Source organism: Nyctibius grandis, chromosome 4 (assembly GCF_013368605.1).
Source record: "Nyctibius grandis isolate bNycGra1 chromosome 4, bNycGra1.pri, whole genome shotgun sequence".
NCBI lineage: Eukaryota > Metazoa > Chordata > Aves > Nyctibiiformes > Nyctibiidae > Nyctibius > Nyctibius grandis.
The window spans coordinates 2,112,674-2,128,351 of NC_090661.1; the positions used below are offsets into that span (position 1 = coordinate 2,112,674).

The window sequence follows — 15,678 nt, forward strand, 5'->3', positions numbered from 1 at the left end:
CATTTAACTGAATAACAGATAACCTTCCTAAGTCTTTCTATTTATGCACATTTGTATTCAGTCTACAGTTCTTGTGAGTAATCAGACCTTCCAAAGGCAACTCAGAAAGGACAAGAAGGAACAGGGGTTTTATTCAAGGGTGTGTCGAAGTGTCTGATGTGAAAGTGGAAGAGGAGGGAGCTATGAAGCGGTGTGTTTGGGCAAGGGGAGCCAACCAGCCCCAGAGGCACAGGGAGTGGCTTGGAGTGGGACTGTATAACAGGCAGGCTGAGATGGTTCACGCTCTGCCCGGACACAGCGCTGCACAGCTCAGACTAGTGAATCTCAGTGCTGACGGCACATCTATCAGTGCAGATGGCTCCACAGACTGGCTCCACTGAAAAGGAGACGCGACCTGTTTCAGCCTTTCTAGAGCTTTTCACTTGGGAAGAGATCAGAGTCCACAATGGCCGTGGCCAAGGTCAGGAGCAGTGGCTGGTGATTGACAGGAAGGTTTACGATGTCAGCAAGTTTTCCAAACAACATCCTGGAGGCAGCCGAGTTATTAGCCACTATGCTGGGCAAGATGCTACGGTAAGACCTAGGAGAACAGCAGAGGAAGGTGGTTCCATTGTCAGGGCAGGATGACATGGTGGGACTCCAGTGGAGAGCGTTGTGGTAGTTGGCACTGTGCTTGATGACATAACGCAGTGGACGTGTCTTTGCTGTCTGTAAAAATGCCCTTCTGGTTACTGTCAGGGTCAGAGTTACCTGCTACACCAGTTGTAAAGCTCTGTTTGGGTTCGTTACACCCTGCTGTAAACAGAGCAACATCCATGCAGGTTGTCTTACCACTGGGCATAATCAGGCAAACTGTCTTCCAGATGCCTGCAAAGCATCTCTGTTGTAGCAGTGAGAAAGGGAAGAGGGTAGGAAGCATCATACTCAGTGTGTATTTTTGCCTTAAAGGCTGCTCTTTCAGCGTAACATGGATGTGATCAGGGATAAGCAAATGATAATCAAAGATAGAGCAAGGGTAGGTAGATAGGTAAGATAGATACAGAGGAGGTAATGTCCAAACCTAAAGTAATTTTGGGGGCAAGGAAGCAAGAGAAGAGGGTACTCAAGGAAGTGACACTATTTTGTACAGGCAAGTGGAGGAGAAGAGAGTCTTGAGCAAAAAGGCTATTTCAAAGGATGGGGGAAAATAAATAAAATACAAGAAAAATGTCTGAGAAAGCAGCAGAATAACATTTGGCTGCAGAAGGGGAGGAAAAATTCTACAAATAATCACTATTTGAAAATAGATTTTCCAGAGATTCCTGCAAAAGTCTTTGTTTTAGAGGATTTCTCTAAAATCATTTGTTGCTTGTTGACAGCAACAATAATTCTAAGCAGATCTCACAGACTGTTTGCTGAAAGTAGCTACTGTATTTCTGAATAGTCAGAAATATGCTCATTAGAAACATGACAAGGATTAGGGCATATGCTTGTGATGTGAGAGACCCAGATTTAATTCTTGTCATGACAAGACATTTTGGCTTCAAGGAAATTGCTTAGCCTGTTTAATTCCTCAGGTTTCAGTTTGTAAAGTGGGACAGTGGCCCAAAATGGATCAGATAAGTTGTTTTTCACATTTCATTCCTTCCACCCTGCTGAAAACCGAGGCAGAAAAATACTGAGTGTTCTCAAATGAGGCAAAAGAAGGCTTCTGAGTTGTTGGTTTTCTTCTCTAGCTCGCTGACTGGCAGATACAGCCCTGATTTAAAGAGAGGGTTGTGTGTCCTTTATGCAGCACCTGCATAACATGATGTGAGGGTGCAAACAGTGTTGCACTGAAGAAGGGACACCAATCCTGTCCGCCAACCACTGCCAGCTCCCTCACCAACTTGTTAATCTTCCCTGTAATTCTGTGCCAGTAAACCTTCTTTGTGGGTGCTAATTCACTGTAGTCTCCTCTGAAGGTGAGAATTATCTTCCTCTAGAGCTCATAATTATATATATATGGTGAGAATTATCTTCTTCTAGAGCTCATAATTATATGGAGAGAATTATCTTCCTCTAGAGCTCATAGTTATATATATATGGTGAGAATTATCTTCTTCTAGAGCTCATAGTTATATGGAGAGAATTATCTTCCTCTAGAGCTCACAGTTATATATATATGGTGAGAATTATCTTCTTCTAGAGCTCATAGTTATATGGAGAGAATTATCTTCCTCTAGAGCTCATAGTTATATATATATGGTGAGAATTATCTTCTTCTAGAGCTCATAGTTATATGGAGAGAATTATCTTCCTCTAGAGCTCACAGTTATATATATATGGTGAGAATTATCTTCTTCTAGAGCTCATAGTTATATGGAGAGAATTATCTTCCTCTAGAGCTCATAGTTATATATATGTGGTGAGAATTATCTTTCTCTGTGTGGATTACTTTGTAAATATAGACAATATGCATTGCAGAACATTACATTGATGTCAAATGTTGGAGGTTAAGTGTGTTGCAGATGATAATCCTTAAAGTTACTTTCTCCTACAAGGTGATAATCAGGGCCTAAGAGCAGGGAGGAGAAAGGCCAGGTTGCAGGACTGAAAGGTTTGCATTTCTGTGATAAAAATCTATGATATTGATATTGTGGATAGGAAATTCTGCTTAAAAGGATTCTGGCTCCTCTTTTTCTAAGCTGCAATATAGATACTTACACCTTGACTCAGTTTTAGAATTCCTGGCAAGAGGGAGCTACATAAAAATGTATTAAAAACTGTAGGATGAGGGGCACAGAATCTAAGGGAAAGATTTCCCCAGTCCTCTGGGTCTGGACAGAGTTACTCATTTGTCACTGTGACAAAGGGCCACTAGATACCTGTAGAAAGTTCATCTGTCCAAAAAGGCACCTTGCTCTGACTTCTTCTAGGCTAAAGTACTCAGAGATAAGACTGTCTGTCTCTAAACAGAGACCCCAGAGCAATGCCAGACTGCACAAGGGAAGTCCTCTGTCCTCTTCCAGGGACTTAACCCTGACCAGATGTGTGCAGAATGTTTTTGTGGCATGATCTCCCACATGGATTTTTCAGAGCCAAAATCAGCAAGTACCTGGCTGCTCAGACACTGGGGATTTCATTATATCTACTCTTTCTGGAAGACAAAAGAGTATGGTCAGCCTCTTTACCTTTCTTCCGGAAAATTCACTGAGGACATGGGCTAAAGAGTTTTGATTTATATGGAGTTTCCTCCTTTGTTCCATATTTTATAATATATATCCTATGGCCCTAGTGTAATAAAGAGAGGATTTTAAAAACATCATCCTAAGCATGGCAAAGACACACCTCGTTCATTGACGCATTTACCTGGTCCTGGGTCCCATCCATAGGGCAGGGCTGCTGGGTGGAGCCTTCTAGGAAAGGACGGTGCTGAAACAAGCAGATGAAACAGCATGTTTCCCTCTGCAAAGAGTTTTTCATCAAACACTTTCATGTTTATTACCAGCCTCGCCCAGGCACTTTAATGAAATCTAGTTTCTTGAAACTTCTCCAGCTTCCTTGGGCCAAGCTCCAGCTGACGGCAAAGAACTACAGGAGCAACCAAAGGGACAATAAAAATCCAAAAGTCTCTGGACAAAGGAAACTGGATTATGTACTATATCAAAGAGCTGCAAAAAGTAGAGGCTCAGCATCTGGTGTTTACTCACATACCCTTTCTTACCCCATTCCTTTTTGTGTTTCTCAGGATGCCTTTGTAGCATTTCACAATGATAAGTCTCTGGTGAGAAAATACTTGAAATCTCTGCTGATCGGGGAGCTGGCACCAGATCAACCCAGCTTTGAGTCTAATAAAAAAGTGAGTGTCCTAGAATCCAGCTGTGGGAATGGCTTGGGGATAAGCATGGGAGGAGAAGGAAAATAAGAGAGCTAGCAGAAATAATTCCCAAATCAGCGTGCCTGACACTGTGCCATGGGCTGGGTGGTGGGGAGGCAGCTGGCAGTAGTCATGCATGGAAACATGCACTGTCCCAAAAATCTCTAAATCCACACCTGGATGTGAGGAATGAGCCCCAGAGCCCCAAATTCTGCTCAGTTCTTCCTACTGCAAAGTCTCCATGACAGAGCCTGTCAGCAGCTTGTTTTCCAGTGTCAAAGCAAAACCAAGATCTGTTGATCTTGTGCTCATTTTGGCACAGAGACCCCTCTGATAGAATATCTCCTCTGGCTTCCATGGCTGCTTTGGGATTCCTGGGTCTGCTATGTTACACTTTCAAAGTAGACGGTGTGTTAATACTCACTTTACCCACAGAAATCACTTTTAGAGGATTTTCGTGAGCTGCGCTGCACTATTGAGAAGATGGGACTTCTGAGGCCAAATTACATCTTTTTCTTCCTGATTTTCCTTCACTTGCTGGTACTGGATGCTGCATCCTGGCTCACCGTCTGGTACTTTGGGATATCCTTAGTGCCTTTCCTAGTTGGCATGGCGTTCTTCACCATTGCTCAGGTAAACTGCTGACAGCTGTTGAATGCTGCTGACATGTTTGGTTCTTCTAGATGGAGCAGATGATTAATGAAATGTTCGTATCCCAGTCAGTGCTTTACTTCCTCTTAGATCCTGTAATCTGTCTGAAGACAACAAGCACGTTCTATATCACAATTTTTGTTGACTCCAGCAAATCTAGTTGTGCTGACAAGCTGCTCACTAGGGTTGGTGGGGTGTTGTGGAGGTGGCAGTTTCACAAGATGGGATGAGCTGATCTAATCACTTACCCCAGCAGAAGAGGGCATATTTCATTCTCAGCTCCACTCTTGGCCCCATGTTCCTTGTTTACAGACTGATGGCTCTGGTGTTTGTTGGGTCATTTGTAAGCCAATTACACTCACTAACCCTGAATAGTTTTCTGCTGGTTTAGTAAACTGAATCATAGAGGGCACGACACATGTCAGGGTCAATGTAGGGAAGGAGGGAACAGGACTTTGTGTCCCTTAGGTGGGAGAAATTGCAGGGTGAGGGGAGGAAGAAAACAAGATTTTCTTAGTAGCGCTGAAACCTTAGGTTTGCTCAGACATCCATGGAACAAGAGCAAAGTAATTCATTTTTTTAAATAATCTGCTCTATTTGCCTAATATCTGCTAAGGCAGATATTCCTCAAAGATCATTCTTGCATTTCCATGAGAATATGAAATGCAATGAAGCTATGGGTTTGGAAGCTCTTACACTTTCTAGCTGGTTCCTTGGAAATTATCTATTTGCAGTGGGAGCAAAAGACTTCCATGCTGTAACAGCCAAATTAATTGCAATGATGCTTTGCTGCTTTCCCTTTAGCTGCTACAATAAAATCAGTATCTGGCATTGAGCAGCTTTAGTGGACAGTAGCCTCAAAGGAAGTTCTCAGCATTGAGCACGTAGGACAGCATGTAGTGTTTCTTCCCCAAACCAGCAGGAAGATGTGCTCACACTATGAAGTTACAGAGACTCCCAAGGCATGTTAATGCAACGCCACTGTGATTCTGTTTCTTCAGTGATCCTTCTGTCTTCCAGATCCAGATGGGCTGGTTCCAACATGATCTGGGGCACTGCTCTGTCTTCAGGAAGCCTAAGTGGAATCGAATTCTGCAGCTGGTTGTGATAAATGTTCTGAAGGTATTTGCCTCACGATGGGAATATTCTCTGGGGCTAATCTGGACTAAGCAATGAGTGGGAGTGTCCCTGCATTCAGGCAATATCACCTGTGAGGGAAGTGTAGTGCAGTCATCAATAATAGGTGGATAAATAGTGATGTAATTGTTGATATTGTGCTAGTTTGAGTCTCTGGTCTTCAACTTTTCCTGCAGGGGTTACCAGCCAGCTGGTGGAATCACCTGCACAACCAGCACCACGCCAAACCCAACTGCTTCCGCAAAGACCCTGACCTCAACATGCACCCTCTCCTGTTCAGCTTGGGAAAGACACTCTCCGTGGAGGTGAGCATGGGTATGGCTGGAGAAGCAAAGATTTTAAAGCTGGAAAGCTATAGAGTGAGGTATAATAATAACCCAGATTGTGCCTTCCTGCATAAACCCATGGTAATTTCCAAAGTGTTCCAAGGCCTGAGAGCCTCATGTTATTACGAAGCTTAGGCACCATCTCCTGAGAAGCAAAGTCTTAAAGTCAATGCTTAAGTTCTTTGTGTTGCTACAAGAGCAGGGTAAGCACCTTGGAGGCAGTCCAAAGGACAAATCAGTCCGCTTGCGTTAGTGTTAGACGTTCTTAAGGATCCTATAGATAGCGAGTCAGATGTTCCCTCTGGGTCCTTTTGGCTGTGGGAGCTCTTTGGCACCTAAATCCTTCAGGACCAGTACAGCTGATGTGCACAAAACACAAGTGTTCATTTGTTTTGTTTCAGTTTTTAACCAGTGAAGACATCTTTGAGCTGTTCAAGTTTTTTTTCTCAGTAATAGGGGAGCTCTGGGAATAGTTTACTTTACCTCATTATTTTGTCCTTTGAAGGATCATAAGACAAAATTTGCAAATGGTGTTAAGAACCCTTTTGTGCAAATAATGAAAAAACACACTGCGAGGAAAATAAAATTACACGTGAAATAAATTTACGTGTTCTTTTTGTAAATATTTCATCTCTTTGCTGTTTCATGTACTAGAAGGCAAAATATTCAACAAAACAAAAAGGCAGATGTCTTTACAGAGTGTTTACTACTCTGATCTTGCAGTCATTTTAGGATAGCATCCCAATGCTGTGTCATTTTTGGCCACTATCTTCTCTATTACTTAAAAATTTGGAATGTCTGCAACCTACCTCACCTGATGCAAAAATTCAGATGTAGCTTTCACAGCAAACACATCCTGCATTCGTCACCCATCAAGTTTATATTAATAACCTGTTCCTCCCTGAGCACCAACAGTCTCAGCACTCTGTGGTGAATACGTGGAACTGTTTAGATTGGACTTTCATTACCATCACTGGAAACTTCTTCTACAAAATTTAAATGACTTGTGAGCATTTTTGTGATTTTCGAGCGTTTTTATATCCTGCCATGAGTTTTGGAACTCTCCTAAGAAGTGGCTCTGTTCTGATATTGGCATAACGCTGGTATCTGGATACAAAGACTCAAATGAAATCTGCTTCTCTCCATTACTTTGGAACTTCAACACCTGCATTTCAAGAAAAGGGGTTGAATTAGAGAGATTAGGAGGTAGTTCTCGATGTGTTCATTAGCCAGGAACAAGAAATACCTTATGAAGGGTCTCAGGTCTCCAACTGGCCCGTTACAATGTGTTTTCATTTTTCAGCTTGGAAAAAAGAAGAAGAAGTTCATGCCTTACAATTATCAGCATAAGTATTTCATCTGTGAGTATCCCCGCTTCCTTGCAGTGCTGTAGGAAATTCACCTAAAAATCATGACTGCATCTCCTCCCCAAAATAAAGGTTTTAAAGATACTCCCATTGAAGTCACAGTTCTGGGAAGCTTCCTGCACGTTAAAGAAAGTTCACGTGAGGAGGAATTGCCCCTCATGTCTCTGTGAGGATTATGTGATGTTGGGTACTAGATAGGGGTGAATCGAGTGTGAGGAAGAAAGGGATGGGAAAGAAATGAAGAGGTGGTGAGATTATTTGGACACATGAGAAGTGTGTGTAAATGGAAGGCAGCAATTTTTTTTATTCCACTGCGAAGAAGAGTCTTTTAGGGGAATTGTCCCCCTCCAATATTCTTTAAGATGTGTGATGCAGTGAAGTTATAAATGTCTCTCCGTTTTTATTCTTCCCTTCAGTATTGGCTCCACTTGCACTTGTACCCTTCTTCCAGCTGTCTATATTCTACTTTACAATCAAGAGGAAAAAGTGGTTGGTAAGCACTACTTGCATTGACTTTCAGAAAATGTTGCCACGCTGTGGCTGGGTTAACCTTCGTCTCAGGTGGTTGTGGGGTTTAAGATAGAAAAGGCTGATTCCAGGCTTGCTGCAGCAGGAATTAAGTCAACGGGTCCAGGGAGAATTTTTTAGAAGAGGCTGGTCTTTAGTTACTGATGGTAAAGTGAGTGCTGTGGGAGTATTGCAGGGATACACTCAACTTGAGGCAGAATGATGGTGTGGAGCTTGCTCTTGATAAATAAGAGATCAATAAATAAGAACTTTTTTTTATGCTGCAGTACAAAGGGAGAGGAGAGAGTGGAGGGAGTTCATCAGCAAAGGCTTATTTTAATCTGTTTTTTGTTGGTTTGGTTTGTTTTTTTTTTACAGGACCTGTTATTGATTGTGTCTTATAACATCCGAGTCTGTCTCATGTATATTCCTTTAATGGGATTTAACAATTTCATGATATACTACTGGTTGTCCAGGTAACACACAGAGTTCCCATGACTAATATTTGTAAACGATATTGAGCTTCAATGGAAATAAATGAAAACTAGTCATACTCACTGCAATTTTCTCAGAAATAAATAGTCAGCCAAGAAGGAACAGTATACCTTCAGGGGGTGGTGGCTGCTCAGGGACAACTACAAATTGAGTGGTTCTCAAAAGAAACTCCAAAAGTTAGGAGGCAAAGGGATGAAACAGAAAATCCTGAATTATGTAAAAGTGCTCTTTTACTTAAGATGAGACTTATGAAATTGTTTTAAGAGTAAATTTGGATGGCATTAGAGATATGATGTGTTTCTGTGTTTATCTGCCCAGGTACCTAGAGAGTACCTGGTTTATTTGGGTGACACAGATGAATCACATTCCAATGGACATTGATTATGATAAGAACAAAGACTGGGTATCTACTCAGGTGAGCATCTCCTTTCTTCTGGAAGAGTGGGTCTGCAGTTCTGAGTTATAGGACAAAGACAACATTGCTGTTCTCTTAGCTTTAAAGTTACAGTCAAACTCCTTTTAGGCCAACTAAAGAGAAGCAGAGTGGGACTGGATACCTTTATTTTTTTACCCTACAGGTTACAGGTTTACTGCAGATAAGATAAATCTGACAAAATTTAGTTCTGATAAAAATGAATATGTAAATACAACTTTACTCACATCTATGCTGCCTCCAGCAGTATAATTCCACGTAGTGGGTTCTAAGCATTTTTCCTTATATTAAGGGAAAAAGACCCAGCCTGATATTCATCTGACCAGATCTGGATATCTACACCTGAACACCTGCTACGTTCATTGGGGAGAAAGAGCCATTTCTAGAGCATGATTCATCTTACTCTAAAATAGACATCTAAATCAGGTCAGATGAATGGCACCATAAAAATATGGATTTTTCTCCATTGACTCTACAGTGATGAGCTCAGATGCAGAGTTCAAACTAAAGGTGACTAAATTAGGTGAGATGAAGCCTGTGTACACAAATCTTTGCCCTCATACTCTTGCATCTGTCTCCACTTGCACTGGTTGGAAGAGGCCAGAAAATGTTTTTTCTTTTTTATTGGGCATCTTTTCTTTCCATCCAAGTGGAAGATGTGAGAAGAACCTCTTAAAAGAATCACAGCTGGGTTGTGTGCATGCCAGTGAAGAAGTTGTTCTTTCTGAGCAAAGAGATAGCTAAATTAAACCTATATCCCAACAACCTGTTTCAATCTAGACTTCATTTAATCCTTCAGGGCAATGATGGCTATAATCCCAAACTCTAACTTGCCTTTTATGCTAGAAGAGGGTGGGTAATGATTGCTGGGGTTCAATTATCAGACTTGCAGAAAAATAAAAGCTAAATCATGTATTTCTTTGCTCTTTTTTCCTCCCAGCTCCATGCAACATGTAATGTGAAGCAATCTTTGTTCAATGACTGGTTCACTGGGCACTTGAACTTCCAAATTGAGCACCAGTGAGTATGATTATGGGGAGAAGAGTGGGAATAATATGGGGCACTTAAAAGTGAGAAAGGCCATGTAGTCTCACCTTGAACCATCTCAGAGACCCTTTGCTCTCCTTTTGGGGAAGGGCAGGGAAATATTTTGAACAGAGGGAACAGAGAGTGATGCAAGCAAAGTCTTACAATAACCCTCTCTCCTTCAATTCTGCAGCCTTTTCCCCACAATGCCTCGACACAACTACTGGAAAGCAGCTCCTCTGGTGAAAGCCCTTTGTGATAAGCATGACATTGAGTATAAAAGCAAGACTTTACCAACAGCCTTTGTAGATATTTTGCAGTAAGTATCAATTAACAAGATAGTTTTGCACTATAATAGCATGCAAGGGAGGGGCATAGGCAACCATTTCAAATCAATATCCACGGAGAGATGAAACCTAGAGTTTATTTAGGCTTTTCTAAAGGACTTGAATTTTCAAAAACTTTCAGAGTTTCAAAGATTTTTTTTTTTCTCTTCCTTAGTTCCTCTCAACTCACTCCCTGTAGTCAGACTTTGCTATGAGATGTCCATGTAGTTTTTAATCCATTTTTTTTCCATTTACTTCTTTTTACATCTAAACTACAGTTTGCTTCCCATGAAGTTGAATATTGTCTCCCCATAAGTGATTTTTTTTTGCTTTCTGTTCCTGTAGTTCACTGAAGGATTCTGGGGAGCACTGGCTTGAAGCATATCTGCATGGATAGAAACTGGCAACTCTCAAAGGGAAACTCTTCACCAGACAACTGCTGCAAAGAATCAGCACAGACCATCAGTGTGTGTGCGTCTTCTGGCATAGAAACTCGGGAGCTGGGCAAAGCTAATTTCAGTAAGAATGGGTGGGAAAAGTGGCTTAAAGATACAGTTTTTCTTGTTCCCAACCATGAACCTCTATTTTTCCTGCTCTCAGTCTCAGAATTTAGAGGCATGATGAACTGGGCCTTTAAATTGGGGAGAATTAGCTCTTGAATCACCTTGATCAGTTTATTTCATTGGAGACACCAGCTCATTGCTTGTGGAAGAAGTTTGAAAGGAAATTCTTCATAAAGTCATAGAATCATAGGATGGTTTGGGTTGGAAGGGACCTTTAAAGATCATCCTGTCCAAAACCCTGCCATGGGCAGGGACATCTTTCACTCGATCAGGTTGCTCAAAGCCCCATCCAACCTGGCCTTGAACGCTTCCAGGGATGGGGCATCCATGACTTCTCTGGGCTACCTGTTCTAGTGTCTCACCACCCTCACAGTAAAGGATTTCTTCCTTATATCTAATCTAAATTTACCCTCTTTCAGTTTAAAACCATTGCCCCTTGTCCTATCACTCAATCCCTTGTTAAAAAGTCTCTCTCCAACTTTCTTACAAGCCTTCTTTCAGTATTGAAAGGCCACGATAAGGTCGTCTTCTTAGTGTTTTTGGCTCAGTGGATTGGTGAAAATGGGATAGGACAAAGCAAACTGCAGGGAGTCAGGACAAATTAAGGCGGGGGGATCTTTAAGGGATATTCTAGAATAGATAAAATAAGTATGCAAAAAACAAGATGGCCTGGGGTATGTCCCCATCGCTACCAATCATATGTACGCTACTTGGTCTGATTACTTAGGTGTTAAAACTGGTACTGTTCAGGGATTGCACAGGGAGGCAGATAACTAGATGTTAAGTTTTACACCTGTAATAACTCGTTTGAATACAATCCAAAGAGTCTGTATAGCATATATTATTTGTATGCATAAATACATGTATATATTTTAATTGAGTGGTGACTATGCTGTCTGATTAGTTTTCTGATGTAGACCAGCTTTAAATAAGACTGAGAAGCCTAGGCACTGAGGAGTAGTTCCAGATTGCAAGGGTATTTAGGGTACTTTTGCTCTTATTGAGTTTTATATATATTAATTTTTATTAAGTGCTTACTTCCCGGTGATTCCAAGGACCTGTGGGCATCTATGTTGGTTATTAAGCAACTAAGTACATTTGTGGCTCTGTTCCTGTGTCTGGAAAAGGAATTAAATCATACCTAATTCTGTCATCCCATGCAGGCCTCTTTGGGCTTTGCAAACTTTTCTTCTCTTTCAGCACCAGCAAGAACCAGCTCCTTTCCTGGAACTCTGTCTTACTGGTTTTGTACCTGGTACTTAGCTGTATGGCCCCAAGAAGGACCTAGCCCCTCCCTCCTTATGGTCAAGGACAGCTTCTGCTAGTGGAAAGTGTAATGACCACCTGTGTAGAGGCACAGTAGCTCTCCAAGAACACCAGAATTCTCATATTGGTTTTTGAGAGAGCCAACAAAGTGAAGAAGCTAGGAGTGGGCCTATAGTAGAATGTCTTCAGTGAAAGGTCTTTAAAACTTATGGGAAAGGTAAACTGTAAATGAGGAGAGATGAGCATGGAATAACAGACAAAAGAAATAGAGGATGTACAAAAGAACAAGGAGATGTGTGGGTATCAATTAATAGCAGGGAAAAAAAAGAAGGGAAAAAAGAAAAGCTGAGTGGTGACAACACGGTTATTTGGAAAGCTACAATATAGGAAAAAAGAGAAATTATAGGAATAGGAATAAAGCTCCTCTTCATGATTTTTAGATTGAAAGTCAATACCTGTTTTAGAATGAGTGTATGACCTCTGATTAATCTTGCTGATTTTGCAGAGGAATGATGATTCAATAATGATATTTTCTAATATAATTTATAGCTAAGGTAGTCCATTATGAGACGGTTGAGCCATACTGGCAAAACCTGTACTGTGCTGTATTCACCCAGCCGACCCAAAACCATGAAGGCAGCCTGTCATTGCAAATACGGAGAACATTTGCCCCTAAGAGCAAAGACCATGTGGAAGAAAAGTGGTTCTTCTCCTCTGCCATTCACACCCAGAACTCTACACCCCAGCTTTCAGTGGACAAACCACCCAAAGGAGGAAAACATGAAAGATCTTGAAGTGAGATATCACCGTGAACAACACGACGTGTCTGCAACATATTGATGAGCAATTTACATGTATTACAAGCTACAGACAATCACAGCTGCCTTGTAGGTAACAAATCATATCAAGCCCAACACACAAAGCAGAAGGAGTTTGGACTTTTTATTTTTGCCTTTGGTTTTTTTTTAAGAACATCTCCATTTATTCTTTTTATTTATATTTTTTGTGTGTATGTGCAGGTCCAACACTGTCCTGGTTATTTACTAATAATAGCTGACAGATTTCATTGGAAAGGATCTTGATTAAAAAAAGTAGTTATTAAAAAACTGCTTTGAATGTAATTTTAAAATGCCTTCTAACTAGTACCTAGAACAATTCTGTGTTCCCAAATCCAAGGTTGGTTAGAATGGTGAGATCCACAATTATGTGTAACAGCAGTAACATTTTATAAGTATTTAAGTGATAATAGTGTCTTAAGATGAACACAGGGATTTCACTGCATGCTCTGTTTGGTAGTACATGAAGACACTTTTAAATGGATGTCTTGGTGAAGATAATATAAATATTAAGGATTCCTATGTTTTTTTACTGGTGAGACTTGAAAGCTGTACTGATTAGATACTGAGTCCCACTGAAATCCTCTAAACACAAGACTGACACAAAACGATTCTTTCTGGTGTCAGTCTCACCAAACTGATTAGTTGTTGCGTTTGGTTGGCGTTCTACTCATTTGAACATATTAATTTATTGAGTCTGTCTTTTTGCAACCTCATTTTAATTAAAATGTTTCCGTCTCTTTAATTGATTTGGCAGTCTGCCCTGTGTGAATATTCATTTGTTTCTTTATCTGTTTCATAAAGGTTATTAACAATTAAGCTGGTTCAGCTTTGTCAAATTCTAACACTTCAAAGGGTCAGGGTAACACCTGGTCTATGCTGAGATTCTGCTAGTAGTGGTTTTGCTAATACAGGTAGATCAAAAATCAAAAGAAATGTAGCACAGTCTCTGGCAGTTGTTAGGAATCGAATTCTGCTCCCGTAAATAGAGTGTGTCATGCAGAGCAATGCAGCATGCTTTTTATTCTGCAGCAACCCTATGCCCAGCTTCTCATAGTAATTCAATGTTTAATTCTAATTGAAATAATGGGAACTAAACTCCTTGATATTGTCCAGCTTGTATACCCAACTGTATTTGCATCCTCAAAGTTCCTTTGCCTTAATTCAGGGACTTAATGTAACTTTAAATTCATAATTAGTCAGCCTGTCAAACAAAAATATGTTTCAAGGCATTGCTTTTCTGAACGGCCAAAATTTCAAAGAAGCCAGAGACTTTTGAAAAAAAATATAATCAAAAGCCCAACCTCTACTAAAACACAGTTTTGAAGAAAAATCAAACCAAAGCCAGTCTCCTGGATCTGCCATTTCAGTAATCTTACAGATAGTAACCATAAGAATGTGCAAATAAGGTTGAAGATCCAGGTCATATGTCTGGAAATCTTTCTAGTTTTAAGTGATCAGAGTGAAAAGCAATATTCCAGAGGATTCGTAAAACTGATGTGCAGAGAGAACTAAACCACTTATATTCCTTCTCTTTCTATTCCAAAAGCCAATTCATTTCTTCAAGCCCCTGTTCCCTTCATCTCTTCTGACTAAGCAGGGTCACTTCCACAGCAAGCTTCTTTCTCAGATTGGTAATGGACACTTTGAGTAGGTCTCCCTTCCTCCATCATCAAACACTTCACATACTTGATGGTGTTTAGGCTTTTTTAATAAGAAATACAGATAATCTTTTATAGTAAAAGGAGGAAGAATGTCATAAATCTGTTGCTTCTTCTTCCACTTAATTTCTTGTTCTCATATTACAGAAACTCTAGTATTTCCCTTTCACTTCTCAGTTTTTCTCTCACTCTCCTCTAGGATAATTTTAATCACTGACGCCTTTAACTCTTCTACAAACGGGTTTCCATCAACCTCTTTCCCACTTCAACTCATGAATATTTCCTGTCTCCTCATGATTAGACAGGCTTCAGGCTTTCTGCCCCTGGAGGTTCTTGGAAAGATTTGAAGGATGCTGACTTGGTGCCTGTTTGTATGGATAAGTAATGTCAGTGAAGCTGCAGCAAATATATTTACACAGACCAAGAAGGATTATGAAACTCTGAAAAGAAGGATAAACTTGGCTGAACAAAGCTTATTCCGTGATGAAGGGAGGCATATGAGATTACATCCCCTCTCCTAAATTTGTGTCTTTGCTTTTGTTCTCTCAGGCTGTAGATCTAGGGAGGCAGTTGGATAAGATGGTTCGGGTGGAAGCTGACTGAAAGAATTTAGAAATGGAAAGAACAACTCCCTTTTCTACTGATGTCTTGTTCTGTGTGGCAGGACCTCAGCTTAGCACCTGCCCTCTCTCCTCCCACTAAAGGGTAAAATGCTTCCCATATAAGACTTGTTCACTGATTCCTCTTACCATCCACCCCTGCAAAAAATTGCTGGAGTTCTTCAGCGTCACTGCATAAACTCTTAATAATGGATTGGTGGCCAACTTGTTTGTCATCTGACCTGAAGGAAATTGCAATGTATATATATATTGTATATCCATTGAGATGGTCAACCTGAAATGGAGACGACATCTACAATGAAGTGTGATGACACAGGTGACTATATTCCAGCTTACCACCCAAAATGCCTTTTCTTCAGCTGGTGCCTACAGCTGGCTCAGTAGGTGTGTTCTGCTATTCTAAAGCTCTTTAAACGCTGAGCTATGCTCCTGTGCATGTACAGAACTGCCTTGGTCTGAGCAATTTTCATCTTATCACCCACCTAAGGGTGGGGCATATTGGATATTCCTGTCTGCCGTAACCCCTGAGGGGCCTGATCCCATAGGCATGCTTGGAACATGCTTGACATACTGGCAGGACTGTGCTTTTCAGAGAACATTTATGTTTGTTTTCTTTTTAAAATGGA

The 15,678-nt window shown here is 40.8% G+C and overlaps 1 protein-coding gene across 1 annotated transcript; it reads left to right on the top strand.

Moving 5' to 3' along the window:
• The first annotated feature begins 354 nt into the window (after positions 1–354).
• On the top strand, positions 355–10,503 carry LOC137662201 (acyl-CoA (8-3)-desaturase-like). Its single transcript, XM_068398337.1, has 12 exons — positions 355–573; positions 3,710–3,820; positions 4,274–4,471; positions 5,510–5,611; positions 5,803–5,931; positions 7,256–7,313; positions 7,736–7,812; positions 8,205–8,302; positions 8,640–8,736; positions 9,695–9,774; positions 9,974–10,099; positions 10,452–10,503. The coding sequence occupies exons 1-12, from the start codon at positions 355–357 to the stop codon at positions 10,501–10,503; spliced, it is 1,347 nt and encodes a 448-aa protein (XP_068254438.1).
• The last annotated feature ends 5,175 nt before the right edge of the window (positions 10,504–15,678 follow it).

Coding starts and splice junctions, on each gene's coding strand:
- LOC137662201 (XM_068398337.1), top strand. CDS start 355: ATGGCTCCACAGACTGGCTCCACTGAAAAGGAGACGCGACCTGTTTCA. Junction 574..3,709: donor ATGCTGGGCAAGATGCTACG/GTAAGACCTAGG, acceptor TGTGTTTCTCAG/GATGCCTTTGTAGCATTTCA. Junction 9,775..9,973: donor AACTTCCAAATTGAGCACCA/GTGAGTATGATT, acceptor TCAATTCTGCAG/CCTTTTCCCCACAATGCCTC.